Below are 17,923 nucleotides of genomic sequence, written 5' to 3'. Positions count from 1 at the left end.
GAGAGAGAGAGAACATGAGTGGGAAAGGGGCAGAGAGAGGGAGAGAGAGAGAGAGAGAGAGTCCCAAGTAGGGTCTGCACCACCAGTGCAGAGCCTGACACGGGTTCGATCCTACAAACCATGAGATCATGACCAGAGCCAAAATCAACAGCCTGATGCCCAACCGACTGAGCCATCCAGGCACCCTGGATGGTTGTAAGTTTTAAAAATAGATAATAAAGGGCACCTGGCTGGCTCAGCTGGCAGAGCATCTGATTTCTCTACATCGTTGCCAACACTTGTCTTTTATTATACATAGTTTTTTTGTAATCTCTATGCCCAATGTTGGGCTCAAACTCACAAAAACGAGATCGAGAGTTAGATAAAGACATTAGTCATTCTTGGGGTGCCAAGGACATCCACGTGCATGCTCTGTAGCGTTGCATAGCAGTTAAGAGTGTATCGGTCCTACTGGATTTGAATCCAGTGTGTCACCTATCCACTTGGAAAGGGTGAGGTGAGAGGATGGGTGGAATGACTCAGATGTCGTTTGAAGACCTCTCTTAATTTTGTCCTCAGGACCGGGAGGTCATGGGTAGATGCAGGAGAAGATGCAAGAATTTGAGGCCCCTTCTGCAGATGTGAAAGCTGGTGCGCCCTATCTCAGGATCTCCCCGCCCTGGGGTGTGAAGCCAAAACGAATTCATTGCATCTGACAGACTGTCCAGGGAGATGAGATAAGTGGGTGTCAGGCAGAAGGAGGAAGGTGTCAACCACAGAGCAGAGGGAGGTGAGAGCATGGAGCTCCCCACCCTTAACTCTGTTCTCGGAGTGACATCGCACACAGCTGCTTAACTTCTGAACCAGTGATGGTCCCAGATCTCCTCCTGACCTGCATTGCATACCTGGTGTCCTTCAAACTATCCATGCACCAGAGCTCCAGGACCCACGCGCTGGGCCAGCCAGGAGTTCAGCCGGCTGGCCAAACGTTTGGAGGTGGCCATGGTGATGGACTGGAGAAGTTTTTGAGGTTTTCAAAGAGGAAGTAGGGCTTTTGCCTGTGGGCCCATTGTTTCTCCCTCTTACTGAACAAGTCAGCTCGACACCCCTGGCTGTGCTTTGCTTCCCAAAGTAGAGGGTGCCTATTCCAATAATAGTAAGTCCTGAGAATTGTATCCCGCTTTCTATTTCAGCAGCAACCAGCAAGCCTTCTGGTAACTGAACTGTGAATTTCCAAGGTCTAGGTCGTATTCCCACAGGCTGTATTCCCAGCAAGTAGTCCAGTGCCCGAAACAGAGTTCTCATAGTCCTGAAGGGAATCTAGACTCTACTGTTCCACGTTTGTGGCTCTTTTTACCTCTTCAAAGTGGCCCTCCAATAATCCTTTCTTGGGCTCCCCCTTCCTCCCTGGGACATTGCAGTCCCGACTTGGGTCTTGTGATCTGAAGCCAGTCACTCTCTTTCTCTGAGTTTCAGTTTTCCTGCCTGTAAAACAGGAATAATAGTACCCATCTCGGAGGGTCACTGTGCTGACCGAGTTAAGCAAAACATGTCAAAGTGCTCTGCAGGGTTCCTGACACATGGTGAGCACCCAGATGCCAAAAACTATAATTATTGTGGAGCGTGGACTGGCGTGGGGGCAGGACAGTATTGGGTGAGCACGATGGTCTCCAACTAGGGGCGGATGAATAAAGCAATAAAACAGAATGTAGTTAATCTTTCCAAGTGTGCTGCTCAAATTCTGGTCTTTCCAAAGTGAGCCAGGAACATTCATCACAATTTTAACACTATTAGGAAGCTGCCTAACTTGCTTGCCTAACTAGGCAAAGATTGATGTACAATGTTAACATTAATCCACATTTGTCAAGTGCTTGCTTTGGGCCAGGCACTGGCCTAAGAGCTTTAGGTGAATCAGCTGGAGGAATTTTCAAAAGAACATTGTGAAGCAAGTACTCTTATTATCCTCATTTGACAGATAAGGAAAGAGGCACAGAGAGGTTAAGTGACTTACCGTACGGTCACAGAGCTGGGATTAAGTCCCAGCTAGTGTTCTTAATCACTCCGCATACTACTTCCATACGAGGTCTTTTCCAGCCTTGTGTGGAAGAGGGAAGAATTGGGGAGTCCACACTACAGGAATGCCAGTTTGTCCAACCCTGCTGTGGAACACTATGCAATCAGGAAAAAGCAGGAGGCAGATGTGTTTGTTCTGCATGAAATGATGGTCACAGCAGATTGTTGGATGGAAAGAACTACAGAAAAGTATACGTATCTTATAAACTAGGTTGCATAAAAACAAAGTTAAAAAGTTCACTTACTCGTTTGTAGGTTCATATGCAAATATCAGGGGCTAAACACCAAAAAATTCACATTGGTCCCTAGGAAATTGTGAAGGAGGGGAGCTTCCATTTTTTTTTTTTTGTCTTTTTGTTCTCTGCTGTTTGAAATGTTTACCGCTAGTATGTTTTATCTTGTAATTAACAGAACGAAGAAGAAAGTAAGCGTCCATGAGCCAAGGGTCCATGAAGACCCTTGTCCAGCCCTCCAGCTCTTGTCAAAGGCCTCTCTGGTGCCCCCCCGCTTATCCCTGAAGGCTCCGAATCCTCTCTCCCATCCACAAGCACTTCCCAAGCCCCCCTGTGGTCACTGAGGACTTGCCTTGGCCTGGGTCTCTCATCTGGGTCCAGGTATCTGCACAGGTTCCCTGGCTAAGAGGCTGTAGTTCTATGCCTGAGCTACCCCACAGGGATGTGAAACATGGTGACATCACAGTTAGGCTAATGACATCACGGTGGACTTGGAGGCTGACAGGACAGAAGACCTGGCAGGGCCCAGGAGATGAGAACAAGGAAGGGGTTGGCAGGTGGAGGCTGTTCTGGGTGGGAACTCGAGGCCCTATGTCCTCAGCCCACCTCCCAGGACATTCCTAGCCAGGCCTTTCAGGGACCGGACAGTCAGAAATCTCCAAGTCTACTTCCCTTTTTGTTTCGAATCAAGAGGTTTACAGACTTTTCTGAGAGTTGGGAGCAAGAGTGTGATGCCGGGGTGGGTGGAGTTAGCAGGTGGAAGATAGAAGCCTTCCTGCAGGTGACTCCTCCTCGGAGATGAGACTGGGGTTTTCTGTGGGTGCCTAGCCAGGCCCTGGCTCCCCTGTGATGCCAACAAGGCTGCGCGGGAAGGCAGGCTTGTGGCCTTGGAGGCTGGGAGGGCTCCAGCTTTTGGGGCATGCAGTTTGGGTGGATCAAGGCTACAAGCGGCACCAGGGAGGAGCTCCTTCACCAATCTGAAGGATAGTGAGAGGGCAGCTGAGAAAGGCAGGAAGCTCTTTGTACGGGTAGCTGACTACTCAGATCCTGAAGGCTCAGTATTCCAGCCTGAACGCCGTTGCTTATCTTTTGTTCTGGGCATATGTTATGGAGATTCTCGGGTTAAACTACAGAAACCATTCCAGGAGGGTTGAAGAAAAGCAATTCCTTTAAAAGAGACGGGGAAGCTCACAGAATGTCTGGAAATGCTGTAGAGCCAGACTTGGAGAATGGGCTGGATCAGGAGAAGCTGAGACCCCCCCCCCCCCACCACCAGGACCCAGCTCAGAGAGGATTCTGCAACACCCTCTGAACCCCTTTCTTTCCTCTGTTGCCCTGGAAGCCGACGTGGCATGAGGTGCAGAGTGGAGTCTATACTTACCTGCCTCTTTAGGGCCCCTGGTTTCTGATCCAGTCTGGATGGGGGCATCCAGTTGGCCCAGTCCATGTCATGTGCCTGTATCACGTGCTGGGTTCGGGGAGGTCGGAATCAAGTGTGTGGCCATCTTGGCTTTTATAGTGGGAGGTGCATTCTGCCTCCCTCCAGATGCATGTGGGGGGAAAATTCCACATTCGGAGCATCCAAGAAACCCAACAAATGTCTGCACTGGAAATAAAAATGAGTAGACAGTGGTTCCTGTCCCTGAGACACTCACAGGCACATAGGGGTCATTATGTGGGCAAATAATTCTGATGGGAAGTGATGGAGGCCATGGTGGGGGTGGTCACCAGCCAGGGGCTGGGCTGGCAGAGAAACACCGGTCATATGCCCCTGCTCGTGGTGGAGTGTCCAAGATGTCCCTGTGTGCTCCAGGCCACCTCGATGGAATGGCTGGGTGGAGTCTGATGAGTGGTTGGGCCTGTGTCACACGGGGCCAGACATTGTGTGATACGGATCCACCAACTGGGCAGAATTTGAGTCTCTAGAAATGTGTGCCTTTTCTTGCTCTCAGAAATAATGAAACTGCTTGGCCTAAAAAACTGCTTCCTAACCAATGGAGCTTCTCTTTTGATATCTAGCCATTCCTTATATGCATTTTGCTATGCCACTGAATCACCTCTTACCCCTGTTGGGGCCTCAGCTTAGTATCGGGATGAGAGAAAGGATTTCTCAGGATAGGCAGATCAGAGATGGGACGAGAAAGAGGAGGGTGTATTTGCTGCCTCCGGGGCCTCTGCTCCGTGAGATCAGATTCCTTCTCTTTTCTGCTCCACTCCATATCCTTCCGTGTTGCCTGCTCTGGTCTATGTCTATAACTGTCCCTGTCCCTTCACCACCATCACTGTCCTCCCTGTCATCATCACTGCCCGGTTCCATCTTGGCCAGGCCCCTGTCTCCAGAGGGACCCCAGCTTCAGCCGTTGAGCCTTGCTGTGTCGCTCTTGGCCTCACATAGCCCCACCCCACTCGCCCCAGCTCCACACACTGATATTCCAGAACCCCAGTTTGTAGTGGTCCCAAATCAGCACATTGTCCCGTAGAGTTGTCACAGGTAGGTAAAGGCTGGTGGGTGGGTCCCTCTCATCAGGTCTCGCAGGCTCCCCCCCCCCCCCCCGCCTGTCCCCTTCTTCCTACTTGTGGCAACTTCAAATGAAGCACCTTCCTGTCACACTCACTGGGGCCTCAACCACAGGCAGCAGCTGCCCGCCTGCCCACCTCCCTGCATCCCTCAGAGGGAACTTCTGCAGAACCAGGTGAAGAGGCTCACGCAGGCAGGTGAAAAGCCTCTGCTGGGCAGGGTCGGGAGGAGTAAGGGAAGGGAAAAAGGAGACCGTGCTTTGGCAGGCTGAGACACTCGAGTGAACGTGCTAGGGTCCGCGTCCGAGGAGCACTGGGGGAGGAGGGAAGTGTGGCCACTGAGGAGAAGGGGAATGAGCCTTGGGACACTTGCTGAGCTGAGGTGGTCCCTGTGCTGTGTGGCCTTCGGTGAAAAGAAGGCAGAGAAGCGGACAGCTGAGCGAGCAGAGAATCTTCCTGTCAGGCCAGTCAGGGGACCCAGGGGACTCTTGGCCTGCTTTCTCAGACTGTCCCTGGTGAGGGAGCTGAGCCTGGGTAGTCTGGGCAGCAGGACCCTAGGGCTTCCTCTGCTGCCCAGAAAAGCTGTGTCGATGATCTCTGAGTTCACTCAGAAGTACCTTCCATGAGGATCTTCCTCTCCGTCCTCCTCCCCAGGGCTGAGCATAAGGCCAGTTCAGCTCCTCACCTCTGATTGTCTCCATTCGATCTTCTTCCTGCACCTACCAAGAAAGCATCATTGGCTTCTAAATGTCAGTACTGAGTCCTTAGACATCAGCCTGTCCAGCCCTCGTGTTTTGCAGATAGGGAAACTGAGGCCAGGAGGGGCAGTGACTCAAAGTCACACGGTGGTGTAGTGGAACGGCCAGCTCTAGAAGCCAGGCTCCTGTGTGGAGGTCCTTCACTGCTCACCTGTGACTGACCTGTCTTCCCATCAGGTAGTAGGGGCATGAAGGGGGAGTCTGCTCCAGAATTGGGTTGTTGCCACAAGACTCAGCCTCTGGGGAGTACAGGGAGCTCCCTGTCCTCCGGCCTGGACTTCCAGCTCTGCCAAGGCAACCAGGTAAGGAGGGATCCCAGCCCAATCTTTGAGGACAGCCTGCTTACAAAGGGAGAGGACATTAGGATGAAGTGGGGGGGGAGGGGGAAATCTGAAGGGATCAGATTCCCACTGGCCCCTGGTCCTGAGCACTCCTACCCCGCCTGGTACATCATTGAGATGTGCCCTGGGGGTGCCAGAGACCCTCTCCCATGCCCCAGGGGCCAGACCTTTCCTGTGGGGCGTGAGAAGGGATAGCATAGCGCCTGCAGGAGGCTTGGCTGTATGACCACGACCTGGGCCTTAGCGGGAGGGAAGCTCAGGGCCATCTTGTGGGGTTTACAGTCTTTGATGAGGATTTTCTCCAAGTTCATCTAGGCTCCATTCAAAACACAGTAGATGGTCTGAGACACAGTGGGGCCAAAGGGGTCAGGAAGGAAGGAAGGGAGAGAGACCAGGGCTAGGTGAGGGGTTGTAGAGGATAGGAGGAGGGCAGTACTGGGGTGGGTACAAAAGTCTTTGGGGAAATCTTCAAATGAGGGATGGGGAAGCCGTTTGAGTGACAGACATGATACAGGGTGGGTCTTAGCTTCTCCTCTTTTGGAAACCAAACTGGAGCCGGGACCATCCTGGGAACACAGGTGTCCCTGTCTCCCACCCCCAAGTCCCTTGCCCCCTGTCTGCCAGGTCTCCTCAGCTCGCAGGCCACTTCCTGACACTGTGGATGCCCATGGCTCATCTTGTGCCAGCTGGCTGTGCCCCTTGCTGCTGGCGCCACCCAAGTCTGCTTTGCTGACCTGTCCCCAGGGCCTGGACCTATACCTGTGTGCCCTGCAGCCGGCATCGCTGGGCATGGCCCCACAAGGTCTCAGAAGCGACACCTTGAGCACAAGTAAGCCAGGGCAGAGGGCTGCACCGTGAAGGAGGCAGCGGGTGGGAGAGGACTCTTAGATTTCAGGACAGGAAAGGGAGGGGACCCAGTGTCACTGGTGAGGACGGAGCCTCAGGCCCGCTTTACTTCCATATTCTGGCCTGGAGTCCTGGCCTGGGGCGGGGCGGGGCTTTCAGGGTGACACCTGAGCCAGAGGAGGTGGATGGGCAGTGGCTTTCTCAGGCATGAGCATGGGACCTGGAGTAGGGGTAGTCCGGGTCTACCCCTGGGACTGAGGATGGCGCCCTGTGCCTAGAATGTTTGAGCTAAAGGAGTCTTCATTATGAGATAGGAGCACTGACCGGGAGCCAGAGAGCTGAGGATAGAGTCCTGGTTCTGCCCTTCCCGGCTCTGTGACCTTGGGCACATCACTGAGGCCAGTTTCTTCTTCCATGGGAGTAGGAGGTCACTATACCTATGTTCTAGATTTGCTGCACTGTAACGCACCATTTCATCACACAGCTGTAACCTCCTGGAGGGCAGACTGTGCTGCCCGGTCCCTTATTTCCCCAGCACAGAGCACAGAGTGAAACGACAGGTCAGCGAAGTTGGCTGAGCGAATAAATGAGGATCCAAGCAGACATCTACTTTGTGACCTTTTTTCTTTTCAGTCTTTCACCTTATATGTCTCCCACCTTGTCTCCCACCTCCCTGGCTGTTGTGCCTCAGTCTCCCTTCCTCGCTCTTCTCTGCCTACCTCCTAAATATCCCCATGCTCCATAAGTCAGTCCAAAGCCTTCTTCTCTCCCCTCCCCCACCCTTTAGTCTCACCTCTTCGCTTCTTTCCCTCCTCTCCTGTTCACTTTATGGAGGGTAGTAGTGCTGTTTGACAGCTACTTCTTTCCTGCAAGAAAGGAAATGATCCCTACTTGTGCTGTTTACGACCGTACCTACTGAGCCTTTTAAACGTGGCTCGTGTGAATGAAGAACCGAATTCTTATTGTACTTATTTTAAGTAGTTGAAACGTCATCACATGAGTCAAGTGGCTACTGTTTTGGACACAGCAGATCAAGGGTCGTCCTTATGCGGTCTCCTCGGGGTCCCTGGCACCCAGATTTATGTCTTCAGCTTGGACCTCTCTTTTATAAACTCCAAACTAAACAGACAAACAAACAACCAACCAAATTCCAAACCAATTCATCCAACTACCTACTTGGCTTCTCCACTTGGGTGTCTAATAAGGTTCTTTTCTGTTTTTAATGTTTATTCATTTTTGAGAGACAGAGACAGAAGGTGGGGGGGACAGAGAGAGAGGGAGACACAGAATCCCAAGCAGGCTCCAGGCTCTGAGCTGTCAGCACACAGCCCGACACGGAGCTCAAACGCATGAACTGAGATCATGACCCCAGCCAAAGTCAGACGCTCAACCGACTGAGCCACCCAAGCGCCCCTCTAGTAGGCTTCCTGATCATCTTCTCTCCCTAAAATGGTTGAGCACCACAGGCATACTAGGTCCTTTTGTTGGCAAGTCCAAGTGCAGACCAGGAAGGCCCAGGGAGGGGAAATGCCTGCCCAAGTCACCCAACAGGCTTGCAAGGCTACGGCGATTTCCCAGCCTGAGCAGGGCAGGTTAGATGGGGAGCAGAGCTTTCCCCCAGGCAGTGGGGCCCTGACCACTGTCTTCCTTTTCCCGCTCAGCGCTCCAGCCACCAGGGCTGCCTGCAGGCTCCACTGATGGCGAGAAACTCACGGCCAAGCACTCTGCGAGCAGGGACCAGAGGGGAAGCCAATGGGAAAGAGCTGGAGAGGGGGCCCGCTGCCCATCCTCCTGTCCCCACAGCAGCTCTTGCCCACCCCCCTGGCAGAACAGAAGGAGCCTCAGCCCCTTAGCTTTCTGCTCCTGTCTGTCCTGCCTGCTGCCCACTCCCATCTCCAAAGAGCTCCCATTCTGCCTTCACCCCTTCTGTCCTGCATATCCACTTCTGCCTCCTCCTTACCTGCTTACCTATGGGGCCCTACCTTCTGTCCGATGCCCCCGCCTCTTCATGCGGCCCCCAGATCCCTCCCACCCCATCATGGCTATGCCCAGCTTGCTGATGAGTGTCAATGAGCCTGGGCCCCCCACGGCCCAGAGGGAGACCCTGTATCCTTACCCAGGGGCCTCCCAAGCCTCTGGCCAGATCCAGCCTTTCCAGGCCTGGAATCCAGGCCCTGGAACTGCCAGGACCTACTCCTCGGGGCAAAAGAGTGCTGGCAGGGCGGCTCCAGCGAGGCGGACGCCACTGGGCTCCCGGACAGGCACCGCAGCGCTGCCTTACCCACTGAAGAAAGAGAATGGCAAAATCCTGTACGAGTGCAATGTGTGTGGCAAGAACTTTGGGCAGCTCTCCAACCTCAAGGTATCTGCGTCTTGGGCTCCGCTGCTCCCCTCGGCATCCTTCAGTGACCCCGTGCTATCCTGCTTCCAGAATCAAGGGCCTTAAAGCCAGAGCAACTCCTGGGCAGCCTCTAGGCTGTGACCTGGGATGCTTCCTTTGGCCTCTCGGTGTCATGTTTGTGGAGAGGAGACGACAAAATGGCCGCCAAAAGTCCTCTCCACTCTAAGAGATAGTCTGTGAGAGCGTCCACTGCACTCAAACGTGGGGAAACTGAGGGAAAGTTTTGCCCAAAGTTACTTCGATTTAATGGTGAAGTTAGGCCTTGATGTTAGCCTCTCAACATCTAGTGCAAAGCCCTTTCTGGATCCCCAGTTAAGCCTCTTCTTGTTTATTTGTTTGAAGGTCTGGTGGGGGCATAAATTTTAGTGAGCCCAGGCCACCCACCTGACAACCAGCTTTTTTCACGTGGGACCCCATGAAGCAGCACAGTGCCGTCGGGGCCATCATCCACATCGCCCAGAGGGGACCCCATGGGCACACCTCTTTGTGTCAGCAGAGATGGGGATCTATGCACATGTTGGCGGCACTGAAGTTGAGGAAAAGTTATGGTTGTTGAGGAGGGACGCTTCCGGGTCCCCAGGGCATGGGTGCTTAAACTTTAATGAGCCTCAAACCCCCCGGGGAGCTAGGAAACATGCAGATTCCTAGGTCCCAGCCCCAGGGATCTTCAGTCAGCTGGCCTGGGGCAGGGCCTGAAGATCTGCAGTTTTTAAAAAATTTATTTTGTGAGAGAGAGAGCACAAGGGAGAGAGAGCACGAGTGGGGAAGGGGCAGAGAGAGAGCCAGAGAGAGAATCCCAAGCAGGATCCACACTGTCAGCACAGAGCCTGACACGGGGCTCGATCTCACGAACCGGGAGATCATGACCTGAGCCAAGATCAAGAGTCAGAGGCTTAACCAAATGAGCCACCCGGGCACCTCATTATTTATTTGTTAGTTAGTTAGTTAGTTAGTTAGTTGATGAGAACGTGCATCTTTAACATGCTCCCAGATGGTGCTGATGCTGCTGGTCTGTGGACCACACTTTGAGTCGCACCGCCTTACCTAGCCTTCTGACCACTGTCACGTCCCCTCCTGCAGGGCAGCAGAAAGAGTGAGGGTATCCTGGGGAAAGGCAAGAGGGGCCTTGAGAAGCCTCAGGGCTAAATAGGGGTCCCGTGGGGATGTGGGGAGAGATTGGGACAGGACCCCAGACCCTGCCGGAGGGGTCTGGGCAGTTGGCAACATTTGTCCCACACCTGGCTCAGGTCCATCTGCGTGTGCACAGCGGGGAGCGCCCATTCCAGTGTGCCCTGTGCCAGAAGCGCTTCACTCAGCTCGCCCACCTGCAGAAGCACCAGTTGGTGCATACCGGGGAGCGGCCCCACGAGTGCCTGGTGAGACCCTACTTCCCCTCCCCTGTACTCCTGGGGGCTGGTGAGTAGTTCCAGGGCCCCGGAGGGGTGGCACCTGCAGCCTCTATTCCCCAATCCTCCTGAGCAGGTGGAGACAGGACTGGAGGCAAGGGTGGAGGTGGGGAGGGAGGTGGAGGGAGGTGAAAATGACCCGAGTCAGCCTGGAAGGGCCAGAATGTGATACGGGAGCTCACTCCCTGGGCCTGGCGTGAGGAATAGAGATGAAGGCCTATGGGAGGAGAATAACAAAGTTGGGGGTGCTGGGGAGTGAATACCTATTACCTGCTTCCCAGGGCTGCTGCAGAAGTCAAAGGCCCAGTGTGTGAAAGTACGCACTACGGGTGACACCAGCTTGCTGTTAGCTCCCTCTCTCTGAAACTCACCACAGCCCTTGGGAAGTCAGAACAGCAGGAAGGCTTCCCCCGTTTTATAGAGGCAGTCGTGAAAGAAATATAGAGGTTCTAAGTCTGGGCTACTTGGGTTCCGATTCCAGCTCTACCTCCAGCTTGTTGTGTGATCTTTGGCTACTGGCTCGCCTCCTCTGAGCCTCGCTCTCTCGCTGAAATATAGGAGTTATACTGGTACTTAGTCATGCTTCTCCAGGGTCCTGGGGAAGACGATGGGAGACCAACTCCTGGGCATGCCACAGCTCCCAGTAAATGTTAATTACGCCCGCTAAAGCTGTAGACCCACGCACGAGGGTCCTATGTGATTATCTCGTTCAGTCCATCATCCCTGTGAGGTTAGGTGTTTATAGTAACGTGTTACCAATAAGGAAACCAAGGCTCAGACAGAAGTCACCTATGCGAGGTCACACAGGGAGTAAGAACCAGGATACTAACCCAGGTCTGCCTGGCTCCAATGGGCCAGACGCTGTGGGTCCCAGGGAGAAATCATCAGGGGAAAGCTTCCGGGCCTGCATTACAGGGGGGAGGGGGTGGTGGGGGGTGTCCAAGGTGGGGAGGGGAGCAGAGCTCCTGAGCCAGCCAGGTGGGCAGAGCTGACACCAGCGCCCCTTCCCACCAGATGTGCCACAAGCGCTTCAGCAGCTCCAGCAACCTCAAGACCCACCTGCGGATGCACTCAGGAGCCCGGCCCTTCGGGTGCAGTGTCTGCCCAAGTCGCTTCACCCGGCATGTTCACCTGAAGCTGCACCAGCGGCTGCATGCCCGCCGGCCCTGCGGCCTAGCTCACACCCACCTGCCCCTGGCGTCTCTTGCCTGCTTTGCCCGATGGCACCAGGAAGCCCTAGGTCTTGTGGGGGTGTCATCAGAGAGGCAGCTGGGCTGGGATTCGGAAAAGGCCAAGAGGTCCTCGGCATCTGGGGCAAGTAAGGGCAGCCAGCCTGAGCCCTGGTGCCAGGACTGTCCTGGGGAGGGGGCAGGGCAGAGCGATTAAAGGATTTTTCTCTACGGCAAGTCGAGGCCTCCTGAGCTTCAACAGTGGCGGGGGAAGCCACTGTGTATTGGTCAGACTTCGCAATCCACCAGGTCAGGGGACGCAGCCACGGAGATTCTGTGATGCTCTCCCCTGGGGTGGGGCAGGCAGCCATCTCCTGCTCCCGGTCTGGGACGAGGCCCTCCAATCTCAGCTCGCCAGTGGGTAGTTCGGCCTTCCAGGACTCTGCACGGTGCAGACTGCTGCCACGCACCGGGCACATTGCTCTTTTTCCTGAACAGATGTTCCAGCACCTGCCCAGATGCATGTCTGCTGCTTCCCACCACCTTCTTGTCTCACAGTTCGTAAGAAGCCACTGTGCCTCCTTAGCTGGTATTCCCTGCCACGGTCAGGGGGCGGGGTGAGCTCCTCCCTCTGCACCTGCTAGGAGCTGAGCCCCCTGTGGGGTGGAGGGACAAGAACACAAGTATGTCGATGTCTACTCATGACCCGGAAGCAAGATATCCCCCTGTGGGCCAGGACCAGCCACCAAAGAGGGCAAAGGGCTAAGGAGGTGCGAGCTCAGGGAAGAGGTAGAGGCTCTACAAGGAGTATAAGGAGGGAAGAACTGGCAAAGAGAGCCTGAGGAGCTAGGACCCTCCTGATGACCTTTCTCTCTGCGGTCCCAGAGGATGCCCTCAGATGTGCAAGGTCTTCTGCTCCCCGACTTGGGAGTTAGCAACAGGTGGGGAAAGGGCACTGCCTGAGAAGCAAGATTATTAATCACAATAAACAGTAGCTATTATTGGGGTGCCTGGGTGACTCAGTGGCTAAGAATCCACCGACTCTTGATTTGGACTCAGGTCATGATCTCACGATCTGTGAGATCCAGTACAGAGCCTGCTTGGGATTCTCTCCCCCTCTCCCCCTGTGCCCCCCCCCCCCACACTCATGGGAGGGTGCTCTCTCTCTCTCTCTTTCAAAATAAATAAACTATAAGAAAATACCAATAGCTGTTATTAAACAGTAATATGGGAATGCAAACGGGTGCAGCCACTCTGGAAAACAATATGGAGGTTCCTCAAAAAATTAAAAATAGAACTTCCTTAGGACCCAGCAATTGCACTACGAGGTATTTACCAAGGGATACAGGTGTGCTGTTTTGAAGGGGCACGTGCACCCCAATGTTTATAGCAGCACTATCGACAATAGCCAAAGTGTGGAAAGAGCCCAAATGTCCATTGGCTGATGAATGGATGAAGAAGATGTGGTTTCTATATACAATGTAGTATTACTCAGCGATGAGAAAGAATGAAATCTTGCCATTTGCAACTACGTGGATGGAACTGGAGGGTATCAGGCTAAGCGAAATTAGTCAGAGAAAGACAAATATCGTATGACTTCACTCATATGAGGACTTTAAGATACAAAACAGATGAGCATAAGGGAAGGGAAGCAAAAATAATATAGGAACAGGGAGGGGGACAAAGCATAAGAGACTCATAAATATGGAGAACAAACAGAGGGCTACTGGAGGGGTTGTGGGAGGGGGGATGGGCTAAATGGGTGAGGGGCATTAAGGAATCTACTCCTGAAATCATTGTTGATCTATATGCTAACTAACTTGGATATAAATCAAGAAAATAAATTAAATAAACTAAAAAAAACCCCAGTAATAACTGGCCAACTTCCCGCAGGGGGCCTCCATTCGCACCCCTGTGGGTTTGAGAGCGGCTTCCCCACCAGGGACTGGGCAAGATTCACCCTGTGTTGTAGGCTCCCCAGGAGCGCAAGAGAAAACTCTTATGGGGAGCCCCTCTTGTCAGGGCAATGGCGGGGTGGGCTTTGGCCTTCCCCGCAGTAATCGAGGTCCGAATTTAAGCCCACCTCGTCACCTCTTTGGCTCTGCGCCAGATGCCAACCACTCGGGCTAGGCCCCACCCACTCCGCAAGACCAAGCCCACACCGGTCTTGATCCCGCCCCTGCGCTCTAGCCCCTCCTTCTCGGGGGAGGGGAGAGACCTCTCGTTCCTCCCTGCCTCTTGACCCCCGCAGGACCTAGGTTCCTCTTTCCCCGCCCACCTCGTGCAAGGCCAGCATGGGGGCTGCCAGCACCCGGTGTACCCCTGGCGCCTCCCCATGCCTAAAGAAGTAGCGCGGACCTGACTGAGAGCATGGCCTGGGCGGGGTGGGCGAGGCTCTGGCGGAGCGGCCCGGGTTGGGGGCGGCCCCTGCGGAGCGCACCCCGTGCCCTGCGCCGCGCACCCCGTGCCCTGCGCCAAGGGTAGCATCTGGGTCAGTCCCCCGCCCGTCCCGAGTGCGGGCGGGGCCGCTGTTTGCTCCGGGGGGCGGGCCGGGGAAGGCGTTTCCCTGCAAATAAGCGGATCCGGGTGGCCCCCGTGGCTCCGGAGCGGTCTGGTGTCCCGAAGCCCGGGGCTTTGCCTTTGCCATGGCCGAGCGGCACGGGGGCCTGGGGGCACGCCTGGCCCGCCGCTTGGCAGGGCTAGGGCTCGGGAGGAAGCGCAGGGGGAAGAGGACCCCGGAGGAGGCCAGAGCTCGGGATAGGTGAGGGGGATGGAGGAGGGCCGCAGGGGCTCCCCTTGGCCCTAGGGATGTGTGTGTGTGTGTGTGTGTGTGTGTGTGTGTGTGTGCGTGTGTGTGTGTGTGTGTGTGCGCGCGCGCGCGTGTGTGAGTGAGTGAGCGCGTAGTGGATGTTCAAATAAGCATGTATGAGTGTCTCGGAGCATAAAAATATACGTGTCAGTGTACTAAGATTTTGGATACGTGAATGTGAAAACGATCTTTATAAAAGTATCTGTGCTCTTTTAAAACTTTAAAACAACTTTTGCAATTCCGTAAACGCGATAGGCCGCCTGCAGACAGTGATTTCCTCTCCTGACACAGTTTAAAGGCAAATGCGGTAGCTCCCCCCGCCCCTGTGGACTTTGATTCTCACATCACAGGCCAGTTTACCTCTGGTCTTCGTTCCCTTTGTCATGAGCGGGGACAGGTACCTGAATTGCCTCCAACTGCACTGCATTTGCCCTTATGTGCCACAGAAAGGATTTCCCCTGTCGTCCCAGACTGTAATAACAATAAACTTTATTTGCCTTTCATGCCCTACCTGGATTATCTCGTTTAATCCTCACAGCAGCTCTTACGAGGCAGGTATTTCATGTGATTCAGATATAGAAATGGAGGTTCAGAGAGGTGAAGTCACCTGCCCAGTCACACAGCTGGGAAGTGGCCGAGCCTGGTTCCAGGCTTAAGCGGCCTGACTCCAGAGCCTACATCCTGAAAGCCCTGGATGTGCTAGAGAGATTTCAGGACTGCAAAGCCAGGGGGCCAGAGCCTCATCCTAACCCTAGGTGCCACTGGGCTTGTCACCTTGAGCAAATTGCTTCCTCTCTGAGCCCATTCACTGGTGGCTAATGTCTAAGTGAAAGGGAAAAGGCTCTGGACGGCAAAGCTGAATGGCTGGGAGGGAGGACAGTGAAGAGGATCCCAGCAGCTCACAGTGGAATCTGAAAAGAGCTAGGAATGTGCTCTCAGGCACGGGGTATTGTGTATCTACGGAGTTATCCAGCAATTTGTTCTGATCTTATCATGACAGAGCTGTCTTTGGCCCCTCTGGGAGGGGTGGGAGCGTGATGGGGGCAGAGTGAGAGGAGGGGTTGTACTGTTCTGGCCACCCTGAAAGCCTGGAAGCCTGGATGCCCCGGGGGTGGGGGGTGGGGGGAGTACCTGACACTGCCCTGCCCGCCCCCACTTGGAAGACACACCCTCTCCCATTACCCTGTATGGCAGGAACCTGCCCTATAGGCCCAGGTGGCACTGCCCCTCCCTTTCCCCACTTGAGAGGAGGCAGGGTTGGCATGCAGGTGAGTCAGGGGTTGGGAGGACAGGGGAGGGACTGCACATGTTCGTGGGCCAGCGTGATGATACATCCCATGCATGCACTTGGAGTTGGTTCTCACCAGACGTGGGAATAGGACTCCGGCACTAAGGCACAGGCCTCTGATCCCTGCTGATTGCCTGGAGTTGGGCGCAAGGTGCATGGAGGAGGCAGTCAAGGAGGCAGTAAAGGAGGAGGCAGTCAAGGCACTTCCCCACCTTGCCCCCATTAGTGCTGTGATGTCTAACCAGCTTTTGGAGTGGGACAGTCCTAGTGTCTTAACTCCAAGGGTCACTAGCTGTGTGACTCCAGGCAAGTCACTTCACCTTTCTGGACTTCAGTTTCCTTACTGAAAAACTATGGGCATAATATCCACCTTCTAGGATTATTGTGAGGCTCGAAGAAGATCATATGAGCACCATACCTAAGGCTAAGCCCGGCATGGCATGGGGAGGGCCTCCACAAATGGCAAGCTTTTGAATTATTGAGGTGCTGTCCTGCTTCTATATTCTGACCCTGCTACAGACCTAGTCCTCATTTTTGTCTCAAGCTTATCCTTGTCTCTTTCTCTCTCTTTGGGAGTACACAGCTGGGGGAGGGAGCAGAGAGGAGTGCTGCCTGCCCCACTTGCAAGGTTTCAGGAGCTCAGCCTGCCTGTGTGCCCTGAGAGAAGTGGGGAAGGACCCCAAGGTCCAGTCTAGGGGTGGGAGAGGAGGAAGCTACTTCACTCCCTTCCCTTTGCTTCCTTCCTAGGCCCTGGGGTGGCCAGAGCTGCCCTGACCTGGCCCAGGGCCTGGGCAGCACCAACAATGTCAGCCTCAAGGTAAGAAAGAATCCGAAGGGGTGGGAGAGGAGGAGGGCCAGAAGCTTGGGGAGGAGCTGGGCAGGCCCTGAGAACCCGGAGTTCTCTCATCCTCCCTCTGCCACTGATTCACTGTGTGACCCTGAGTAGATGTCCCCCCTCCCCCACCTCTGAACTTCAGTTTCCCTATCTGCAAAATGGGGACAATAATGCAGCTCAGAGGTGTTGTGAGAAAGAAAGTAAACATGTAAAACATCCAGCATGAGGCACTAGCTGTTCTGGAAGCATAAGCTTCGTAATGCTCAGGCCCTCTGGGGAGGTGCTGAGGGCCAGTGTCTATTCCCAGGACCCCCTTCTCCACCCTCCCTCCTCTAGCTTGAGCTTGTCTCATCTTTGGCCCCCGCCTTCCTGGCATGGCTCCCCAGGGGGTAAAGTTGGGCCAGTGGTTTAACCCTCTGGCCACAGTATCCCCATCTTCAGTGGGGACCCGAGCCATGGCTTGAACAGTGACGGGGTGTCCTCCCTTTAGAGAAGCAAATAGCCTTCTCTGGAAGTGGCTCAAGCAGCCATGTGTCTGTGGTCCTGAATGCCATTAGTAATAACTAGCATTTAATTGAGTACTCATTATGTGCCGGTTACCCTGCACGGCTTATCTCCTACAGTCTTCACAGCACTCCCAGGAAGCAGGTACTGTTATTATCACACCCATTTTACACACGGAGACACTGAGAGTGTGCCAGGAAGTACCAGAGCTGGGATCTGAGCCCGGGTTGCCTCGCTGCAGGCCCCTACATTAACCACTGTACCCTCTTGAGGTGTTTAGCCCCTGAGGAAAGAGAGACTGAATCTATTTCATAGATGAGTAAATTGAGGTATTTGGGATCAAGGGCCGCTGCTAGGAGGAATTTTGACCCCAGACGTGGCTCCTCTGTTGCCAAGGACACAAGCCTGTCCCTGAAAATTGGTGGTTTGGGGAGCAGTGTCCATATGGATCTGGGATCCCTGGCCCTGTCTTCTCATTCCCACGGCCCAGCTGGGCCCCAGAGGAAGACAGCAGATGGAGGTTAGGTTTGCCCCACTTTCGGGGGAACCCCCTTCCCTGGCTCCCCCACGGCTCAGGTGCACCTCTGCGCCCAGTGTGTTTGGAAATCTCAGGCTGTGAGGGTACTGGGGAGGGGGCTGCGAGCTGTCTGGAAGCCCGAAGCAGGCAGAGGCCACAGGCACTTGTAGCACGCATGCCCATGCAGCCCCTAATCCCCAGAGCAGCTGGTGCCACAGGGCCAGAGGCCTGTGGATGCCTGGGAAGG

The 17,923-nt window shown here is 54.4% G+C and overlaps 2 protein-coding genes and 1 long non-coding RNA gene across 3 annotated transcripts in view; 2 read left to right on the top strand and 1 right to left on the bottom strand.

The window, feature by feature from the left end:
• Positions 1-357: 357 nt before the first annotated feature.
• LOC109502166 lies at positions 358-2,877 on the bottom strand. Its single transcript, XR_002160586.3, has 2 exons — positions 1,991-2,877; positions 358-1,464 (listed from the first exon to the last, which is right to left on the bottom strand). It is a non-coding gene; the product is annotated as an uncharacterized LOC109502166 (long non-coding RNA).
• On the top strand, positions 2,782-12,363 carry ZNF683 (zinc finger protein 683). Its single transcript, XM_045035355.1, is given in 7 exon segments — positions 2,782-5,000; positions 5,738-5,862; positions 6,526-6,730; positions 8,409-9,109; positions 10,396-10,524; positions 11,569-11,864; positions 11,866-12,363. Coding segments are annotated over 6 exon segments (1,728 nt in total). The 5' UTR covers positions 2,782-5,000; positions 5,738-5,748; the 3' UTR covers positions 12,149-12,363.
• Positions 12,364-13,972: 1,609 nt separating this feature from the next.
• The window catches only part of CRYBG2 (crystallin beta-gamma domain containing 2), a 29,909-nt gene continuing 25,958 nt past the window's right edge, over positions 13,973-17,923 (top strand). Inside the window, exons 1-2 of the mRNA XM_003989742.6 lie at positions 13,973-14,484; positions 16,568-16,637. Of these exons, the coding sequence (XP_003989791.4) occupies positions 14,369-14,484; positions 16,568-16,637 (186 nt within the window). The 5' untranslated portion in view covers positions 13,973-14,368. The remainder of the gene's footprint in view (positions 14,485-16,567; positions 16,638-17,923) is intronic.

The sequence above is a fragment of the Felis catus genome, chromosome C1, assembly GCF_018350175.1.
Source record: "Felis catus isolate Fca126 chromosome C1, F.catus_Fca126_mat1.0, whole genome shotgun sequence".
NCBI lineage: Eukaryota > Metazoa > Chordata > Mammalia > Carnivora > Felidae > Felis > Felis catus.
Note: the sequence above shows the minus strand (reverse complement) of the source record. Positions and strands in the feature narration are given on the sequence as shown.